This window comes from Dipteris shenzhenensis, chromosome 15, assembly GCF_047967505.1.
Source record: "Dipteris shenzhenensis isolate YYH24624 ecotype China chromosome 15, Dip_SZ_1.0, whole genome shotgun sequence".
NCBI lineage: Eukaryota > Viridiplantae > Streptophyta > Polypodiopsida > Gleicheniales > Dipteridaceae > Dipteris > Dipteris shenzhenensis.
Window position 1 is genome coordinate 3,970,271 of NC_141610.1, and position 18,561 is coordinate 3,988,831.

The 18,561-nt window shown below is 40.7% G+C and overlaps 1 protein-coding gene across 1 annotated transcript in view; it reads left to right on the forward strand.

The window, feature by feature from the left end:
* LOC147893227 (Nucleotidylyl transferase superfamily protein) overlaps positions 1-11,914 on the forward strand; it is a 29,967-nt gene extending 18,053 nt beyond the window's left edge. Inside the window, exons 9-12 of the mRNA XM_087385765.1 lie at positions 5,481-5,552; positions 9,596-9,664; positions 10,585-10,695; positions 11,326-11,914. Of these exons, the coding sequence (XP_087241891.1) occupies positions 5,481-5,552; positions 9,596-9,664; positions 10,585-10,695; positions 11,326-11,376 (303 nt within the window). The 3' untranslated portion in view covers positions 11,377-11,914. The remainder of the gene's footprint in view (positions 1-5,480; positions 5,553-9,595; positions 9,665-10,584; positions 10,696-11,325) is intronic.
* The last annotated feature ends 6,647 nt before the right edge of the window (positions 11,915-18,561 follow it).

The following is an 18,561-nucleotide window of genomic DNA, read 5'->3' on the forward strand; positions in this document are numbered from 1 at the left end:
CAGCAGTCCTAATTTTGCAGTTGCAAGCCTTGAAGCTATTTCTTTGGGATTTGGTCTGCAATTTCTTGTTTGTTTGCAGTACATTGGGTCAGATTGCAGGACATTGAGTCACTTTTGCAGGACATTGGGTCAGAATTACAATACATTGGCTCACATTTGCAAAATCTCAGCAAAATTTGGGGCTTTTCTACATTTGCCCTCTTTTTGGCCTATTTGCCCTCATTAAATTTGGGGCTTTTGCCAGATTGGCTGTTTTTGCAGTGAACATTGCCTACCACAGTCACATTTGGGTTAGATCTGTATTTGCCCTTTGATTTGGGTTGGAAATTTGCAGATATTTGCTGTCATTTTTGGACAGCCAGCTCTTTGTAGTGATAGCCTTGAGGCTTTTGGGTTTTCAGGTCTCTTTCAGGGTATCACATTTGCTATGGCTGGGAACAATCAAGATCTATTTGGCGTTCTTCGTGAAGATGATAAGTTGGATGGCACCAACTATCCGATGTGGTCTTATCTCATGAAACATATTCTTGTTGCAAAGCATTTGTGGAATATTGTTTCGGGGGTTGATCTGAGGCCAGCCAATGCTACAGTGGTTGCCTCTACTGCTGGTCCCTCTGCAGGGGGTACTCCTCCTGATGCCTCATCTTCTAGCAATGGGCTGTCCATTGCTCATTTGATCCCTCCAAAGCTGATGCACTCTTTACTGCTAATGACGCTCAGTCTTGGTATTTTGATAGTGGTGCCTCCAAGCACGTCACATCTTGCAGAGAGTTGTTATGCACCTCGAAGGGGGACTATCACATGTGCTAATAATGCTTCTTATGCTGTAAAAGGAATTGGAGATGTGCAGCTCACATCCATTTCAAGCCATCATGTCACTTTGACTAATGTTCTTTTTGTGCCAGGAATTGAAGTCAACTTGATTTCAATTTCAGCAATTGCCACCTCAAGTTTCAAAGTGATTTTTGATGGCTACAGATGCCTAGTTTATGATCTTCGTGATGACAATGCCATAGTTCTCACTGGCACTTTGCAAAAGGGGCTTTATCACCTTGATCATCACTCAGCTGCACTTTCTATTGAAGCATTTGCTATTTCAGATTCACAGTTTGTTGAAACTCATCTTTGGCATGAGAGAATGGGTCATCTCAATTATAGAGCTCTTGCAAAGCTACACTCACAGCAGATGGCAAATGATGTACCTCAAACTCACATAGTTTCCAAACATATGTGTGAGGGTTGTCTTTTGGGTAAGATGCATCGGTTTTCTTTTCAAAAGAATTGTCCAAAACTCTCACAAAGGAAATTGCAGCTAGTACACAGTGATGTCTGTGGCCCAATGAAGACAAATGCCATTTGGGGGGTACAAATATTTTATGACTCTCATTGATGATTTCACAAGATATTGCTGGGTATATCCTTTAAAAGCCAAATCTGAAGTTTTCTCATGCTTTCAGAGGTGGCTGAATATGGTTGAGAATGAATCAGGATGCAAGCTTGTCACCCTCGACACAGATAGGGGGGGAGAGTATATGTCAAAGGAGTTTGATGCATTTCTATCTTCACGGGGCATTGTTCACTCATGCACTACTCCTTACACTCCTCAACAGAATCCTGTTTTTGAAAGGAAAAACAGGTCCACAATGGAGATGGCCAGATGCATGCTTAAGGCTAAGTCTTTGCCCAATAAATTTTGGCTTGATGCAGTGATGTGTGCCAACTATGTGCTGAATAGATCACCTACAAGGGCATTGAAGACTGTTACACCTTATGAAGCATGGAAAGGTGGAGTTTTTGGGTCTCTTGCATATGTTCATGTACCATCTCAGTTGAGACATAAGCTTGATGACAAGGCAATCAAATGCATATTTATTGGTTACAGCCAGGAGAGCAGAGGGTATCAGTTATACCAACCAAATAGTGGGAAGATTATTGTCAGTAGAGATGTAATCTTTGCTAAACATTCAGCTTCTCCTCTTGTGGACTGCAAAGCTAAGCCAGATGTTGACATGTTTGATGCCTTTGACTCTTGGTTACCTCTGCCTTCATCAGAGGAAGACTTTGACCAGCAACATGAGCCTCCAACAAGCAATGATCAGCCAGTACCCCATGCTGATTTGCAGGTTTCTCTTCCAGCACAAAATGATCCCACTATTTATGATGCAGTGATTGAAGAAAGAGCTGTCAATAGACAGCAAAGGCAAGTTCCCATATGGCTTCTTGATACATTGAGGGACAGCAAACAAGATCAGCCTTTTGCTGCCCGGACAAGATCAGGGAATAGATAGATGCATGGTCACTTTCTTGAGTTTGCACTCCTTGCTACAGCTTGCAATGAAGAGCCTTTGTGCCATAAAGATGCTTTTAACAGCAAAGAGTGGATGGATGCAATGAGAGCTGAGTTACAATCCATTGCCAAAAATGACACATGGGAATTAGTAGATCTCCCTCCCGGCAAGCATGCCATTAGTACCCGGTGGGTCCATAAATTAAAAAGAAAATCTTATGGCAGTATAGATCGCCACAAAGTCCGTCTTGTTGCAAAAGGGTATGCCCAACAACAGGGCATTGACTTTAAGGAGACCTTTGCTCCCACATCAAGGATTACTACCATTAGATGTGTCATTGCCATTGCAGCCCATCATCATTGGCAAGTGCACCAGCTTGACATCAATACTGCTTTTCTTCATGGGGATCTGCAGGAAGAAGTCTATGTCACACAACCTCCTGGCTTTGAGGTTGTTAATTCTGAAGACAAGGTATGCCAGCTTAGAAAAGCCCTTTATGGTTTGAAGCAGGCACCCAGGGCATGGTATGCCGAAATTCATGCACGCTTACTATCCCTTGATTTTCAGAATAGTCCCACAGAACCCACTCTTTATGTCCGTGGGAGTGGATCTGAATTTTTAATGCTGATTTTATATGTGGATGATATGCTCATCACGGGCCCAGATACTTAGCATATTGCAGCTTTCAAGGCTGATTTGCAGCAGGTTTTTGAAATGTCAGACATGGGATAGCTCCACTATTATTTGGGCATTCAGTTTGCTCATGTTGAGGGGGGTATCATGATGTCACAGTCCAAGTATATTGGACAGCTCCTTGATCGTTTTCAGTTTGAGGATTGCAAGCGAATTTCTACTCCAGTGGACCCTGGCTTCAAATTCTCAGCTCATGATGGGAGCCCACCATGTGATATCACTCTTTATCAGCAGGCTGTTGGATGCCTTATTTATTTATGTCACACCAGACTTGACTTACAACATGCAGTATCTCAGCTGAGCAGATTCATGCACATGCCCAGTTCACAGCATTGGCAGGCAGTGAAGAGAGTCTTCAGATATCTCAGAGGCACTCATGATTTAGCCCTCTTCTATGGTGATCAGGGTTCACTTACCATGCATGCTTACACGGATAGTGACTGGGCAGGATGTTCCGACACCAGAGTGTCACATACCAGCAATTGTTTTTTGCTTGGCAATTCATGTATCTCTTGGCTTAGCAAGAAGCAACCAACAGTTGCCACATCTAGCTGTGAGGCTGAATACAGGGCAGCTTTCACTGCTACAGTAGAGTGTGTTTGGCTGCAACAGTTACTTACAGATCTTGGTATTCGCTAGACATCCTCCACTATTGTCTACACTGACAGCCAGAGTGCTTTGGCCATTGCGCGTACCCCAGTGTTTCATGCGCGTACCAAGCATATTGAAGTTCACTATCATTATGTTCAGGAGCGGTTGTTAGAAGGAGACATAGAGTTGTCCTATCTTCCCACATAGGGCAACATAGCAGATATGTTTACAAAGGCACTTCCTCGTCCCAAGTTCGAAGTCTTCCGACAGGCTTTACACTTGGTTCCCTTTGTTACATGATCTAACATCCCTTGTACATTCATAGGTGGCTATATCCTTTTGGATGAACATGTGCCACCATGACCAGAAAATACCAGGTATTCTGAGACGTTTCCAGAATACTTCAGCCCATCCCATGGAGGGGGGTTTGTAGGCCATCTTTTGGTGGTTCTAGTGATGCCCTATAGGCCATGCAATGTGCCTTGTAGGCTTATTACTCAAGATTGACGTGACAGCTAAGACTCTATCGACTCTTTGCACCTTGCTCTCTCTCTATCATCTAACGATCCTACCCCCCCCCCCCCCCCCCCCCCAACCCCCCCAAAAAAAAAACAAATCAGCTCAACATATTGTCTGCCTAAGAAACAGCTGTGCTTGCCGTTCCATCTCCAGCGTTCCCTCCTCTTTGTCTCTGTGACTATCCCTTCCCAGCCCATCCACGTGGCAGGGGACTGCCATATGTTATAGCCCGATCGTTGCCACATCATCCGGTGCAGATGTCACCAGCCACCATCAGCAGATCTGGCTGCCATGTCAGCAATCAGTTTGATGTATTATCAGTATTCTGGTTGCATGGAGAGCACGTCTTGCTGCCACATCTTTAGTAGACCTGTCTGGATGATAGACCACTAATCTGCTGATGCATAACCTGCACGAAAACATGTGTGCACGTTTATGTCCATTTGCAGTTGCTACATGTCTAGGAATATGAGCAATTGTTAACTTGAAAAGCTGCTAATGCCAGCCTATTCGAGGTAAGTAATTGGTAAAGGTAGACTTGAAATTTGGAACAATGTGGTTTACTAAAAATGTTTCGTTAACCTTATAAACTACAGGAATTATTACTGGTTCTGAGGGTTCACGGCAAACATAAGTGGTTGCAACTTCCATTACGATTTTTCTCTAATTTGAAGCTACATCAATCAGCTTTTACATAATGATAGGCTGCTAACAACAAATCATTGAAATGTGCAACTTTCTGGATTGTTTCATTCTTGAGATTATCCAGTTCCAAACCATCTTTTAGCTTGAGGACATCCTTTTTCTGTAAAGGGAAGGGGCCTTAAATCTCTAGCTTGTTGGCTTGATTCTTCTGGAAAGGGAGAGGGATTGTGATTGAGAAGTAGCTGCCTGCAACAGAGAATCCTAGGCAATCACATTAATACATCAATCTTAGCCTTGCTCTCAAAGATTCCTGCTCCCTGAAGCTATTTTATAGTTTTTCAATTGTTTACAAAAGATTTTGAAGTTTAAAGATAACTCTATGAAGTTTGGTAACTTTTTTTTAATCATGTGCGTCATAAAGAATACAGTATGTAACTGCACTTTTAATTGTTCTTCCAATAGGAAAACTTAAGCTTAAAAAGATATTACCAAGATTAAAACAACAATATTGATCTAGTTTAAAGTGTGAAGCAGCAGGCTCATTTGCTATCTGAGTGTTCTCCTGAAGCTGCCTGTAAAGGAACTTGAAGCATGGTTATGATGTAGGCTGTCAGGCATTTGAACTCTGTTGCAAAAGAAATTAAGGAAATACATTTTTTATTCAAGGGTGGTGTTGTAACACAAGTTCTCACTGCCCCTCTATTCCAATGTTGGTACTTAGTTTGAGAACACATCGTTTTCCAGGTGAACAGGTATGCATTCTCTGGAGGAAGAGACACCATTGAAAATCACAGAAAGTATGGTGCCAATCTTGAGGTATATGGTGCCTCCATCATTTATTTCCTCATGAAAATTCATGCCTGTGGCTATTTCTATGTGCTGTTAGATATTCTGAGGTTGATTTAGAAGTACTGTTCTATGTTAAGCTTCCGGAGGAGATTTGTAAATGAGAGTTATGGATCTGCCTGCAAGCTTGATGAAGGCCAAATAAATTTTAAAAGAAAAGTAAATCTCCATAGGATTGATTTATAGGATGAAAAAGTGGAAGGTATTCGACAGCTCAACACAATGTTATATCAAGGAAAGCTTAGATGGCAGGAAACGTAATATATCTTGGTATATAAGAATTTTAAGTATCTGAGTGAGCGTGCAAGTCGTTCCATGAATGAGACACCTTCAAGAACCTAAGAGCATCATGGCTTTACGTAGGTGCACCTCAGCTAATGATCTAGGTCATTAGGTGCTGTCCAGTTGATTTTCCATGGTTAATCTTATAGGTGCAGTGTTTGTTGCACAATTGGAGCCCCTTAGCTTCCTATCATGATTTAGCCGTTCATCTTGCTATAATTATCATTTGAGCAAAAATGTAAGCAGCCTTTAAGGTGGAAATCGCAAAGGAAAGCGGTGCGGTCAAGGATTATTTGACCACCATAGGTGTATGACACACTTGAAGCACATGCTAGCCATCTTCTACAATCATATCACTCACACATTGAGTTTAAATACATAACAGTAGTAACCAAGGCAAAATGCATGTGAGATCATTTCTATTTGGCTGAAAACATGAGCTTCAAAGTATGTGTATCCAGCTCTTCTTGAGCAATTATGTGGCTAGCTTACCTCCCAAAAGGGACCTTCCCTTATGCCATCCATTGTGAGCTAGGTTGGTTGGCAACCAAATGTTGAAATTGAATGGCACAACCCTAGGAGGCGACCAACAAAAGTGGATACTAAAGGGCTCCACTCTGTACCCAATCTCTCAAAAATGACCATGAACTGTGTGAAGATTGCAAAAAGTGATCCACCTATTGCCCAAGGTTGGCACCAATCGATGAGAACAAATGTAACTACAATAAGGAAGTTCTCCTCGGAAGTAGGGGACCATAGGCTCATAGCCTTTATTTGTACTGCCCAAGGGCTCAAAGTAGCTCTTAAGGTTACTACTTGGTTGATGACCATGGCTAGGTAGGCTGGCTAGTAGTTTGCCCATAGAGTAGGCCAACTTTGCACTCCATTGGTTGTGCTGGCTGATCATAGTGTTTTCCCTTATGTGGCCCTTTGCGTAGCCCATCTACACAACCATCTATTGGCCCATGGTAAGTCTTGCATGACATATAGGCCCCATATATGGGGCCGCTCAAATGTCTCCCACATGAGCATCCCTAGAGTCAAGGCTGGAGTGGGCCATAATTGTGGACACTTCAGCCCCTAACCCCTTGACATATGATATTGCATTGACTTCCAATACCTAGATAAATGCCCAATCGACTCCCCGGCAAGTGTTCATTGCTGATGCTTCTGTTTGCCTCCTCATGTAGAGGCTTGGAGAGCAGTTGACCTTCTCCATCAGGGGAAGAGAGACAGAGTTTCCTGAATTGCAAGGCAACCTTAGATCCTCCTTTAGATAGCGGCGACTTAATAGGTTGCCATAGAGGTTGACAAGTTTTTTGCTGAAGATTGCGCTATGCACAGAGGAGTTACATGCATTTGGACATGCACAATGAAGCATTTATAGTGGCATTTCTTGCCATGGGGGTAAGGATCTTAGAATATCTCTACCTATAGGAACAAGTGAAATTGAATTTCTCCCATATCTAGACGTTAGAAACCTCTCCTCCTAAGGATGGTTGGGCCACATTGTACTCACTAGTTCGTAGACTTTCCTAGGAAAGTGGACTCACCTCAGTTTGGAGCTGTGAAAGCTCTTGTAATAGGGTCTTATTTGGAACATCTCAAGGATTATTGAGCGCATTATTTGGCATAGGAGGTCGTAGATCTAGAGGGCTTGACACCAAGACACAATACACAAGACATATATTGGATGGGCACAACGGGATAGGAGCCTAGCTTGATCCATAAGGAGATGGAGTTGTCTTCAACAGCAGTCCGACGAGTGTCTCAGTTTGTTGGCGTACATTGGAGGAGTAGGACGCTGGATCAAGTAGATATATATAGTCATTCTAGATGTTTGGAGAGCAAGCTTGAGACAAAGAAAGGGAAAATTGAGCCGTCTCTAGTAGTTGTTGGAGGAACATCTCAGTTTGTTGGCACACATGCAAGGGCCATGATAGTAGATCAAGGATATAAATGCAAACATTCTAGAGGTTTGGAGAGGGGACTTAAGACGAGAGGATACTGACATTGGGGAGGTTTGCATCCATTTACAACCTGCCACGGCAGACGATGTGAGGATGGGACTATGCGCCATATATGCATTTATTAATCTTCTATAGGATAGGGTCTATAGGGGCCCTTCATGTAGAGCCCACTATGTAACTTAGGGGACCTTGGGTGATTAGTTGCTTGTTTCTAGAGTGGCAAAATGTTGGGTGTCGTTGGGAGGTTGGGGAAGGGGTAGGCCTTTGATCCCAAACCGTTTCAAAGGAGTATGCCCAATGAAGACTTTCTTTTGGCTGGTTGCACATGGTATACACTCCATTGGATCCTGTTTGGAGTAGATGAGAAGGGATATGGCTAGGGATGAGGAGATGATGTCCCACATAAGTTGGAGCTGCCCTTTAGGCAGAGGATTTGGTAGATGGGCAGTGCTTGCCTTCTCCATAGAGATGGTAAGATCCGATACCACAATGTAACCTTGTGGTGAGGGGGCAACCTAGGTTTGTCTTGCTCCAAAAGGAGGGCTAGCAATGGGTGGGATGCATGGAGCTAGGAGAAAGAGAGAGGTTTAAAGTACGGTTGAAATGAGAAGTGAGGGTTGGGAAAGGGGTTATTTTATGGGGCATTTGCGAACGTGCATGTCCGTGTGAGTGAACTACATGGCATACATGGCCCTAAAGACCTCAATATCACTAAAAAACTAGGCATGATAACCTCATTGACAGAGGGTCAGCTCATCTTCTCCATAGAGATGTTAATATCTGATACCACGATGTAACCTTGTGATGAGGGGCAATCTAGGTTTGTTTTTCACTAAATAGAGGGTTAGCAATGGGAGGGATGAATGGAGCTAGGAGGAGAGGTTTAAAGTACGGTTGAATGTGGTGAGGGTCAGGAAAGGGGGTATTTTATAGGGCATTTGGGACCATGCATGCCCATGTGAGTGACTACATGGCATACATGAACTGCTGAGCGGTGTGACAAGGCTTGGCCTGCAGGTATCTTTTGACTCCCTTGTTGTGAAGATTTCATAGATCTCTTCTCAAACTATAGATAAAGTCGTCCACTCACTTGCGAAAGTGGAAAAGGATAGCGGTGAAATGGCAGGAGACGAGAGTGGAGAAACGGGAACAAGGGAGGTGTGGAAAGGGGGAGAGAAGAGGCATGAAAAGGAGGAGAGGAGAGAAGTGAAAGGGAGGTGAGGCAATTAATGTAAAGTGGGGAAGGGCCTGTGAGTTCGGGAGGTAATACATTTAATAGACTTTACGCATACCCTCCAAGGCTCCAACCTTTGCTATTTTGACTTCAAAAAAACACCACCATTACTAATACTCCTAACAGGACCAATATATTGGGACTTCTTTTTTCTATTGATAATCACAAAGGAGACCTTTAGTAGCTGTTTTTGATCTGAGTGGCTCAATCTTTCTGTACATAAATTATAAAGGCTTCAATTCTCTTATTCTTAATCGTGCTTTGTCCTGATGTTACTGCTCAGGGATAGCTTTTATTAGAACTGATGTATTCTCTCCTACACTTCTTGTAGATGGTTGTAATAAAATTTTCTTAGAACTATTGGATTGCCAGTTTTGGCCACTTAAAATCACCTGCAATAATGCTGAAATGTTGACGTGTATAAATATCACTGTACTACTGATGTTGTTCCTTGCCTACTGTGTGATGGTTGGAAAATGGCGTATTCATTTTATGGCCTTGAGGTGGCATGTTTCTTGGTGTGTCAGGTAGATATACCGGTGAAATACCTTACATTTTTCCTTGAGAGTGATGAGGAGCTTGCTCAGATTAAGCAGGTAATGAGGTTGCTCTTACTTGCCACAAGTAGGGCCCGATTTGAGATTCTGTGTTTTATGATAACTAGAACCACCATATGAGATGCATTATAAATATTTCTTGCATTGTGATTTGGAAATGAATGCAAGATGTTCATTCGGTCGAGTTAATGACGATGGTTTCATGGCTATACTTAATAAAGTCTCTCTCTCTCTGCCAAAAAAAAGGAGAACCGCTGCATGACATATGAGGTGGCATTGGAATTTTTGTTTTTTCCCCACCATCTCATTGTTTATTATTGATTACCAGTTTTACTGTTATTCCGTTACCTTCTGGTTTCAATTCAGATCAGCTATGCCCGAGAAGTTATTTGGATCTTGCTTGTGTCGCTTTCCTCATATTTTCATCCACTTGTGTCCACAGTGTTGCCTTTTTCCCAGTCCATATTAAATCCATCAGGGTTCTTGTATTAGATTTTTTGTTGCCCCCCCCCAACCCTTCACCCACCCGCCCGCCTACAAAACACCCCACTCACACTCACATTTCTGCTTCCAGACATGCAAGTACAACATAAAGTTGGAAAAGCCTTTGGCAGTACTGTCCAGCTTGAGTAGGCCCCCTTTGGGCTTTTAAGAAGTAGTTTTGCTCAGCTGGAAATTCAAGCATCGGGGCTAATCATTGTCTTATCTATTAAAAAATGCATAAGATCTCAGGTTAATCAAACACCCGCACAAACGCAGTACACACACACTGATGAATAACTACTGTCCAGCTTTCGGGGTTGCTAAGGTGTTTTGTTCAGTTGGAAATCTAAGCAACTTGGGGGCTTCATATAAGATGTCTTTACACATACAAAAGAGGATGGAGACACATGCTGCATGGTATTTTCGAAGTAAGAATATAGCTTGTGCTGAAGTTCTGGTCAATTTGTTATTTACAGGAGTATGGTGCTGGTAGAATGCTAACTGGTGAAGTGAAACAACGGCTTATTGAGGTCCTATCCGGAATGGTTGATTGGCATCAGAAAGCTCGTGCTGCTGTCACAAGTGAGGTACACATTTTGTATTCTAATTAGCAATTCTTGTGTTACGTGGTGAGAAAAAAAAAAGAGCATGCATTCTAATTGCCCTCTGCTATGTTTTAGGCTATCATATCCTGCCATATAATAGCTTCCATCACCTCCCAAGCTATTACCTTTGGGGTTTTCGCTATCACACCCCTCTCTCTCTCTCTCTCTCTCTCTCTCTCTCTCTCTCTCTCTCTCTCGCGTGCTTAGTGTTTTGCTATCCAGATAATATTGAAATCACTGATGTTAAACAAAGTCATGTGCTAGATTTGGTTTTTGGTTTTGTACCTTATTGGTTTGGTATCTTATATATATTATGTGCTAGAGTTTGGATTTGGTTTGTACTTTAATGGCTTAGTACCTTTGTGGTTGGTGCATTTTTTGTTTGGTACCATTCTACCCTTTGCAGCTGTCATACAGACATGTGCACACATGGGTGCAGCTGTCATACTTAAGTGTGTCAATTCTGCTTTGATGTACGCTTGTGCACATGTATTTCATAACTTAGCCTTCGGTTGGTTTATACTTGAAGGTAAAACAGTAAGACGTTTTGTTTGGGATTCCTCTTTCGTGCTGTGTCAAGTGTATGCAACTCTGACAGGACGTTGCTTGCAGATGGTTGATGCTTTTATGGCAGTGAGGCCCCTCCCACAAATGTTCAGCTGATTGGAGGTTATAGAAGACTGACCAAGTCACAGGGATCCCAGCTCCAAAGAAACTCCATCCCTCAAATCTGCGGATTCAGGATTCGTAAATGCTTTTGCAAAGAGACTGGCCATTTTTCCACGATTCCTGTGAGCAATTTTTGGATTTGCAATGGCCACAGGTGTATACAAATTCCTTAGGTGTACGCACGCAGATTGGCCCCTCTAATCTATTGGAGGAACACATACTGCTGTATTGTTTTGAAGGATATGCTGTAATAGTTTGTTGTTCATCTATTTTAAAGAACAAAACAGGGGTTGGCAAATTGAAAAGAAGTGGCCTCCATTTTTGAGTACTAGATGGCTTCAAATGAAATATATTTGTTCAGTTCACACAGTTGGTGTGCTCTTTAAATACTACGAGGTATTCAAACAATGATATGGGAACTGTAACGTTCCAAATGTAAATTTATTTGAGGGCTTTCAGAATTGTGTTGGAGCTGGTTGTATTGGAAGATATGACTCATTGTTATTTGACTGGATTTTGTGGACTACGTGGAACGAAAATATCTGTTATCAAAGTGTGCATATATAGCGCTTTTTCAGTAAAGCAGATATTGGAGACGTATGATTTTGGATAGCCTTGTCTTGTACTTGGTGGTCACACCGAGTCAATAACAGCTCATACATATTTGATGGCATTGAGAACTTACGCTAGTATAGTGGCAACTTTTGGCACCTAGTTCCATTGTTGCAATTTGACTTTTGATGTAACCCAGACGTTATGTGAGTTCGCTAGTCCAATCATGGAACACTTTGGCCATTAATGTGCACACGTTCCAATTGCCTCAATTTAATTTCTTTATTTGGCCAAGAACTTGTCTTCCCCTATCAGGCACATTCCACTAAGGCAATTCTATGATGATTTGGCAATTCCAGCTTCCACAATCCAGGTCCTTTTTCCTTAAGCTAACTAGTTGTAAGGGAGTTGTGTCTCCTGCTCACCTCGCTGTCGTGAAGCTTTCCCCCCTTCGCCATACCTTCTCTTTGCCATACCTTCTCACCTGCCTCACTCCTCTACAACATACCTTCTCCCTCGTCTCACCTCCTCTACATCTCTCTTTCCCTCTTTGTCATCCACGCTCCCTTGCTTCCCATCTCCCATTCCTCCACGCGTTAGCTCCACCTTTACATTCCGGCTCTTCCCATGATCTCGTTCAACGCTCAGCCTGGCTAATACAAGCATAAGTTACGTACATTGTTGGCAGGGATCATTAATCCTTTCCGGGAGTCCTATGTTGTTCGACCAACCCAGGCTCACTTGACTTGAAGACCCGTCATTCGTAGATTGTTGCAAAGTCCCGCTTTGATGGCTCCATTAGGAAAAAAGGGAGTTCATTTTGGGGCCTCGAGAGAAATCCACAATTTTCTCTTTTTTGGTGAGTTTGAAATATGGAAAAATAGTAAAATACTCAATAAAATATTCGTAAGTACCGTAAACATGTCAGAGGATAAAGAATAAATATATTCTTTTATATTCACTCCCATATCTCACGAGCTTTTACATTCAATTCTCCTACAAGCCACGTCTTTTCCTAAACCTTTTATAACCATCTCCACGATCGTTAAGCTTCTCTGTCAGAACATCATAACTAATCTCGTCATAGGCTTGCTTTTCAAAGTTTACCGCCATCAAGAGTCTTTGCCTTATCAAAGAGTAATAAAATTGGGAAGCAATGGAAAAACATTGCGCTCAAAATGACAATACCAAACTACAAAACAAAGTCAAAATGACAGTACCAAGCTATAACTCTACAAAACAAGTCAACAAGAGACGGCAATATCTTCATATTGATTTAACTGAAGAATATGCGTCTCTTTTAAAACAACACGTAGGCGCCATGCAAAGAGAAAACATGAGGAGAGAAGGTTTACAACATATCAACTTATGGTGTGATGGGAAGATTTATCCAAAATGTCCAATCCGAAGTGTGACTCTGCTATTCTCAAATCTGGAAACATGGCTGTAATTTGTGGGTGACGGAATGGAAGGCATGCATGGATACATCACGGCTCAGTCTCAAGTTGTGCACATGTATAGGTCTTTATACGAGCAAGAGGTGAACACAAAAATGCAGCAGATAGTCGAAAGTTTCAGATTGAACGAGCAGTTACAGAATGAAATTGAAGAACATACAAAGACAAGGGAGAAGTTACATAAAGCAAGATCGAAAGTGACCCCTTTGGAAGAGAGGCTTACAAGAAGAAAATTTCGCAACCTTGCAGAATTGAAAGCAGGAAGTGGAGGGTGCAAGTGTCGAGTACAAGTAGCAAGGTAAGATTTTTTAAAGCATTTGCTATTTTATTTTTTTCAAGAAAAAGCATTTGCTACTTGCAAGTGGCTATGATAAATCTTCCTATGTTAACTCTTATTTACGCATTCGGTTTATAGGAAAGTTTTGGAGTCCCAAAAGGAAAATGTTGATTCGAATGCTGTTCTCGTAAAACAAATGAAAGGTCCATTTTCAACTACTATTGCGGAAGGGATGATTGAGGAAAATAAGTTTAAAATCATTAAACACAATGTTGTGCAACAATTCATGGAAAGCAACAAAGTTGATGTAAACTTAATTCAGAGGCTCTCGATGAGAGTGGAGTTAGCAAGAAAGGTTATTCTTCTATTTTCAAAGCAGTTTCATCAACTTTTAAAGATCAAAGGATCAAACATGTGCTTCTTCCAAGTCCTGCAGAAGTATGGAATTTAAGAGCTTTACTCAATGAACAAGTAGATGATTTTATTGGATAGTGGTTGCATATTGAGGATGTATTTGAAGATAGTAAGGGGACCACTGTGTATAATCCTTGATATACTATTTTTGTTGATCTTGAACAATTACAAAAAAGAATGGTTGAATTCTATAGAATCACATTTGAAGAGTGTGAGGGATGGCTTATATTTGTCATAAAGTTGGATGAATGTGAAATTGTTAAAGAGAAAAACATTGAAAGAGTGACCATCACGCTTATGAATAGGGCAATTGATACATCAATCACAAAAGAAAACTCAAAGCATTTTAGTGTACAATCAAAGAGGCACATTTGATTGTACACTAAAATATATCGTTGTTCAATTTCATTTATTATATCGTTGTTCAATTTCATTTATTATATCCTGAGGATTCAATTGATGAGATGAAATTTTGGATAACACGAGGACACACACCTCTGGGAATGAAGCAAGAAGAGGACAAGGAAAAAGGCAAGGGAAAAGATAAAGTGAAGCCAAAAAAGAGAGGAAAAAGGGAGAAAGACAAACCGAAGTCAAGTAAGAGAGGCAGAAAGAGCTCTAAAAGGTAACACTTTTGAATGTATTTGAGAGATGTAAAAGAGCATGTATTTTCTATTACTGTTTGCCATCAGTAATTGACGTCTGCAGGCATGTTAGCTAGTACACTTTCTTTATGCTTTTCATAAAAATACCTTCCATGCTTAAGACAAAAACAATTATGTAAATATTTCAATGGACTATGCATTATGATATTTTGTGTAATATGCGTCGACTGAGATTTTTATTTCTTCCCGTTAAGCCAATGATAAATTAAAGTTATTGAAATCTACATTTTAGAATTTAGATTCTGGGGTAATTTTATTGTTAGTGCTTCATCTAGGCCCGGTGATTTTCATTGGTGTTTCATCCAAAGCCTCTTGTTCATGGAAGGTAAAAATGAAGAGAGAGAGAGAGAGAGAGAGAGAGAGAGAGAGTAAATTGCTTTTTATAACTTAGATTGTATAACTTTATTGAAATTGCTTTTTTGATTGAAGATATTGCAAGGCATCCATACTTTTTAACAAAATATGGAAGGAGGTTATATAGAATATGCTGCAATCACAAAAAATATTAAGTCACTATTTTCTAGACCATGTTTGAAAGTACAAACTATGCATACAAAACAAATTAGTTCAACTTACCATGGTGTGTTATATTGTAGCTTGTGTCTAGGCTTGTTTCACTGATTTTCCAAAATTTTTAATTTCCTCTTCTAACGCACGATGATCGCTCTTGATCCATGTCTTTTTATTACAAAGCTAGAAAAGCTTGTCTAAGGATTTCTATATATCTGCTTTAACATTTCGAGCAACACCATATGCCATATCTTCTTTAACTGCATTATACACATGCTTTCAAAGGCCGTATCTCACCCTTAAAACATATCTTGATCCTCTTCGAAGCTTCCCTTCTCTTTGTAGTTCTGATAAAATTCTTCTTGCTTTGACTCCACCAATTGATGGCTTGATAGGAACATCCTTTCCATTTGAGGAATTCTTGATGTCTGTTATGATATGAACATCCCCTCCATGGAGACCCATGTCTGATAATACATTTTCTAATGCAGCAATTGCTTTTTTCCTATGCTTTTCTAGTCGAAGCTTCCAAGAAAATCCAATAAAATACCAACTTTTCAATGATTCTACAAAAAGCATGAAATGTGCATATATGTACATTGCACAAAGGGATATCAAGAACTGCTTTGAATTCAGGATTAACCTTATATCGATTAGGAGCTCTTCTCCACCATTTTCGATCCATGACATGGGCTGGCTCCTTGTAGTAAAGGCATGGAGATTTTGAATTACCTCCTTTGCTTATGTTGAACATGCATTTGAGGGTCTTGAGGTCCCTTACCATATGCCAATCAACTTGGAAATCGCCCTTGCCTGCAACATGAAGTTGCTCTCCTTGAACCTAGTTTTTGATGACTTTTGGTATTTTTGTATGGTGAAACACCCAAAATAAGGTGTGGTGGTCCTTTGTCTTTACCCGCCATTGAGAAATGAAACTCTATCTTTCTTGGTCAGACTTATCTGAATCTGAGATATAGCAGTCAACGCCGTCTTGTGTGCTAGGGATAACAAATGCTCCAGGCAAAGTTTCCGTTTCAATAGGGAGTTTGACAATGTCTCTTTATTCGAGATATAGCTGTTCTAAACATGTTTTTTAATCCTATTCGGTTGGACCCATCGGAACCTATGAAAATACATTGTAGTGTTAAAAGACATATTGAAAAAACAAAGGGGACGGAAAGGGAGTGAGAGAAAGAGAGATGGCACCTTTGGAACCTTCGACAGTAGGCCGAACTTGATCGCACCTGAGTGAGACGGATTGGACTAAATGAATTGGATTCCTCCTCTTCCTCTCTCTCCCTCTCTCTCTCTCACTCTACCACTTTCTCTTTGCTACCCTCTCTCTCTCTCTCTCTCTCTCTCTCTCTCTCTCTCTCTTGCCGCTGAAAAAAATTTTGAGAGGAATATTTGCAAAAATTGAAAATTATTGATATCCATATCTTGCAAAAAAATGATTGTCAGAATTGAAGGAAAGTGATTCAAGACATAAAATATACACAATTCTGGCCTGAAGTGAAAATAAAGAATTGACAAAAAGTGATCGAGGACATGGCTGCCTTGAAGAGGGTGCTTCCCTCTTCTTTCCTTCAAGTCGGGGCAACTCACTTTCCTTCTCTCACTGTCGTTCCCTCACTTTCCTTCTCAGAAATGGCCAGTTACTACGTGACTACATTCCACGAACTAAAATTCTGTCTTAGATCCCTTATAATGGACCCGTGAGTAGAAAGTCATTCCAGAAGGATATGTTACAGACCTGGCTGCTTGAATTGAACTCATCAGAAGAGGTGAATGTTTCTACCTTTCTTTTTAGTGTCATTAAATCACGTAACTCTTATGTTTACGAGCTAAGTCTTTATACATGATATGTTTACGAGCTAAGTTTTTATACATGATATGGCGGAGGCTAGAAGCTATATTGAACGACAAGGTGAAGATGAGAAAAGCAAGGAGTGAAAAGAGGAGTTGTTGTATGCTTACAAGTCGACGGAATCCTCGAAGCAGCTTGTGAAGAGTGTCTGTGCCGAGATTGCAGAAGCTAGTCCTGGTGACAAATGGCCTACAGATTTGAAGTCTGCTTGTTTTCATGAAGCCAATGCAATAGTAGGCTCTTTGGAGGACTTATGCTCTCTGTAATGGTGTAATAGACAAGGGGTGGAAATGTACGTCCACAACAACTTATGTGTTTTCTAAAGTTGTAATAGACAAGGGATGGAAAGATACTTCCACAAAGACTTTTAATTTTTCTAATGGTGTAATAGTAGAGAAGGGATGGAAATATACTTCCACAAAAAGCTTTATATTGTTACACCCTCTCTCTCTCTCTCTCACTTTCTCTCTCTCTCTCTCCCTCTCTCTCTCTCTTCCCCTCACCCTCAAACACATTTTCTTAGTGTGTGTGCGTGTAACAGTCGTAACTGTGTGTTTCTCTACCAACCTTCTGTGTGTGTGTGTGTTTCAAACTACATTTCTACTACTCTATTTCACATCTCATTCCAACATCCTTGATACATTCAGAATCGTATAACTTTAATGTCTTTGAATCATTCATTTCATTAGTTCATTAAACAACTTCAACTCTACTGTTTCTAATTGCAGGAATCACACCCCCTTTCCCATGGAATTCTCCAAAGTCCCTTAAATCTCAAGTCCTATTGTTCCCCATATAACTAATCAAAGAATATTATAAATCATTAGATTGGCATTGCTGGAAGTAAAGATTCCGAAATATTAGCAACTGAATATAATTTGGAAGGGGACTACAAGGTGTCCCAATTCATTCATTAGTAGTCCTCCTTTTTCCCAAAAATCCCATACAATCAGTTCTGATGGAAGGTGGTAAAGTAAAAATTATTGTTCTGCCCAAAAACTTGCAAAATCATAGCAATAGCTAGAGATCATTGAGTTGACTCAAAATTCCATGTTTATGGTATACCCATACAAAGGACAATCTACTCCCAAAATTCTCAGTATTAGCCAAAAGTTGTAAACAAAATATCAACTATTATTATAGGATGAACATATGCATCTATCCATTCTGCCGGTAGTATAAAGTGTGCCAGTGTCATCTTTAGCAAATGTCATTAACAAATCTGGTTGAGAAGTGTGCCAACTCACTTGCATCCATCCACAAAAAGGACAAGTTAGAACAATGACCCTTAAATGTGGGACTACAGGCCCCCATGCCAGCATATAGTTGTTATCCCTATCACCCAACTTGTTTTGCATTTACTCTCATTATGGCACTTGAACTTAAGGATATTTAGTATATGTCACTAAGAATACTCAGTAAATGGTAGTAAAAACC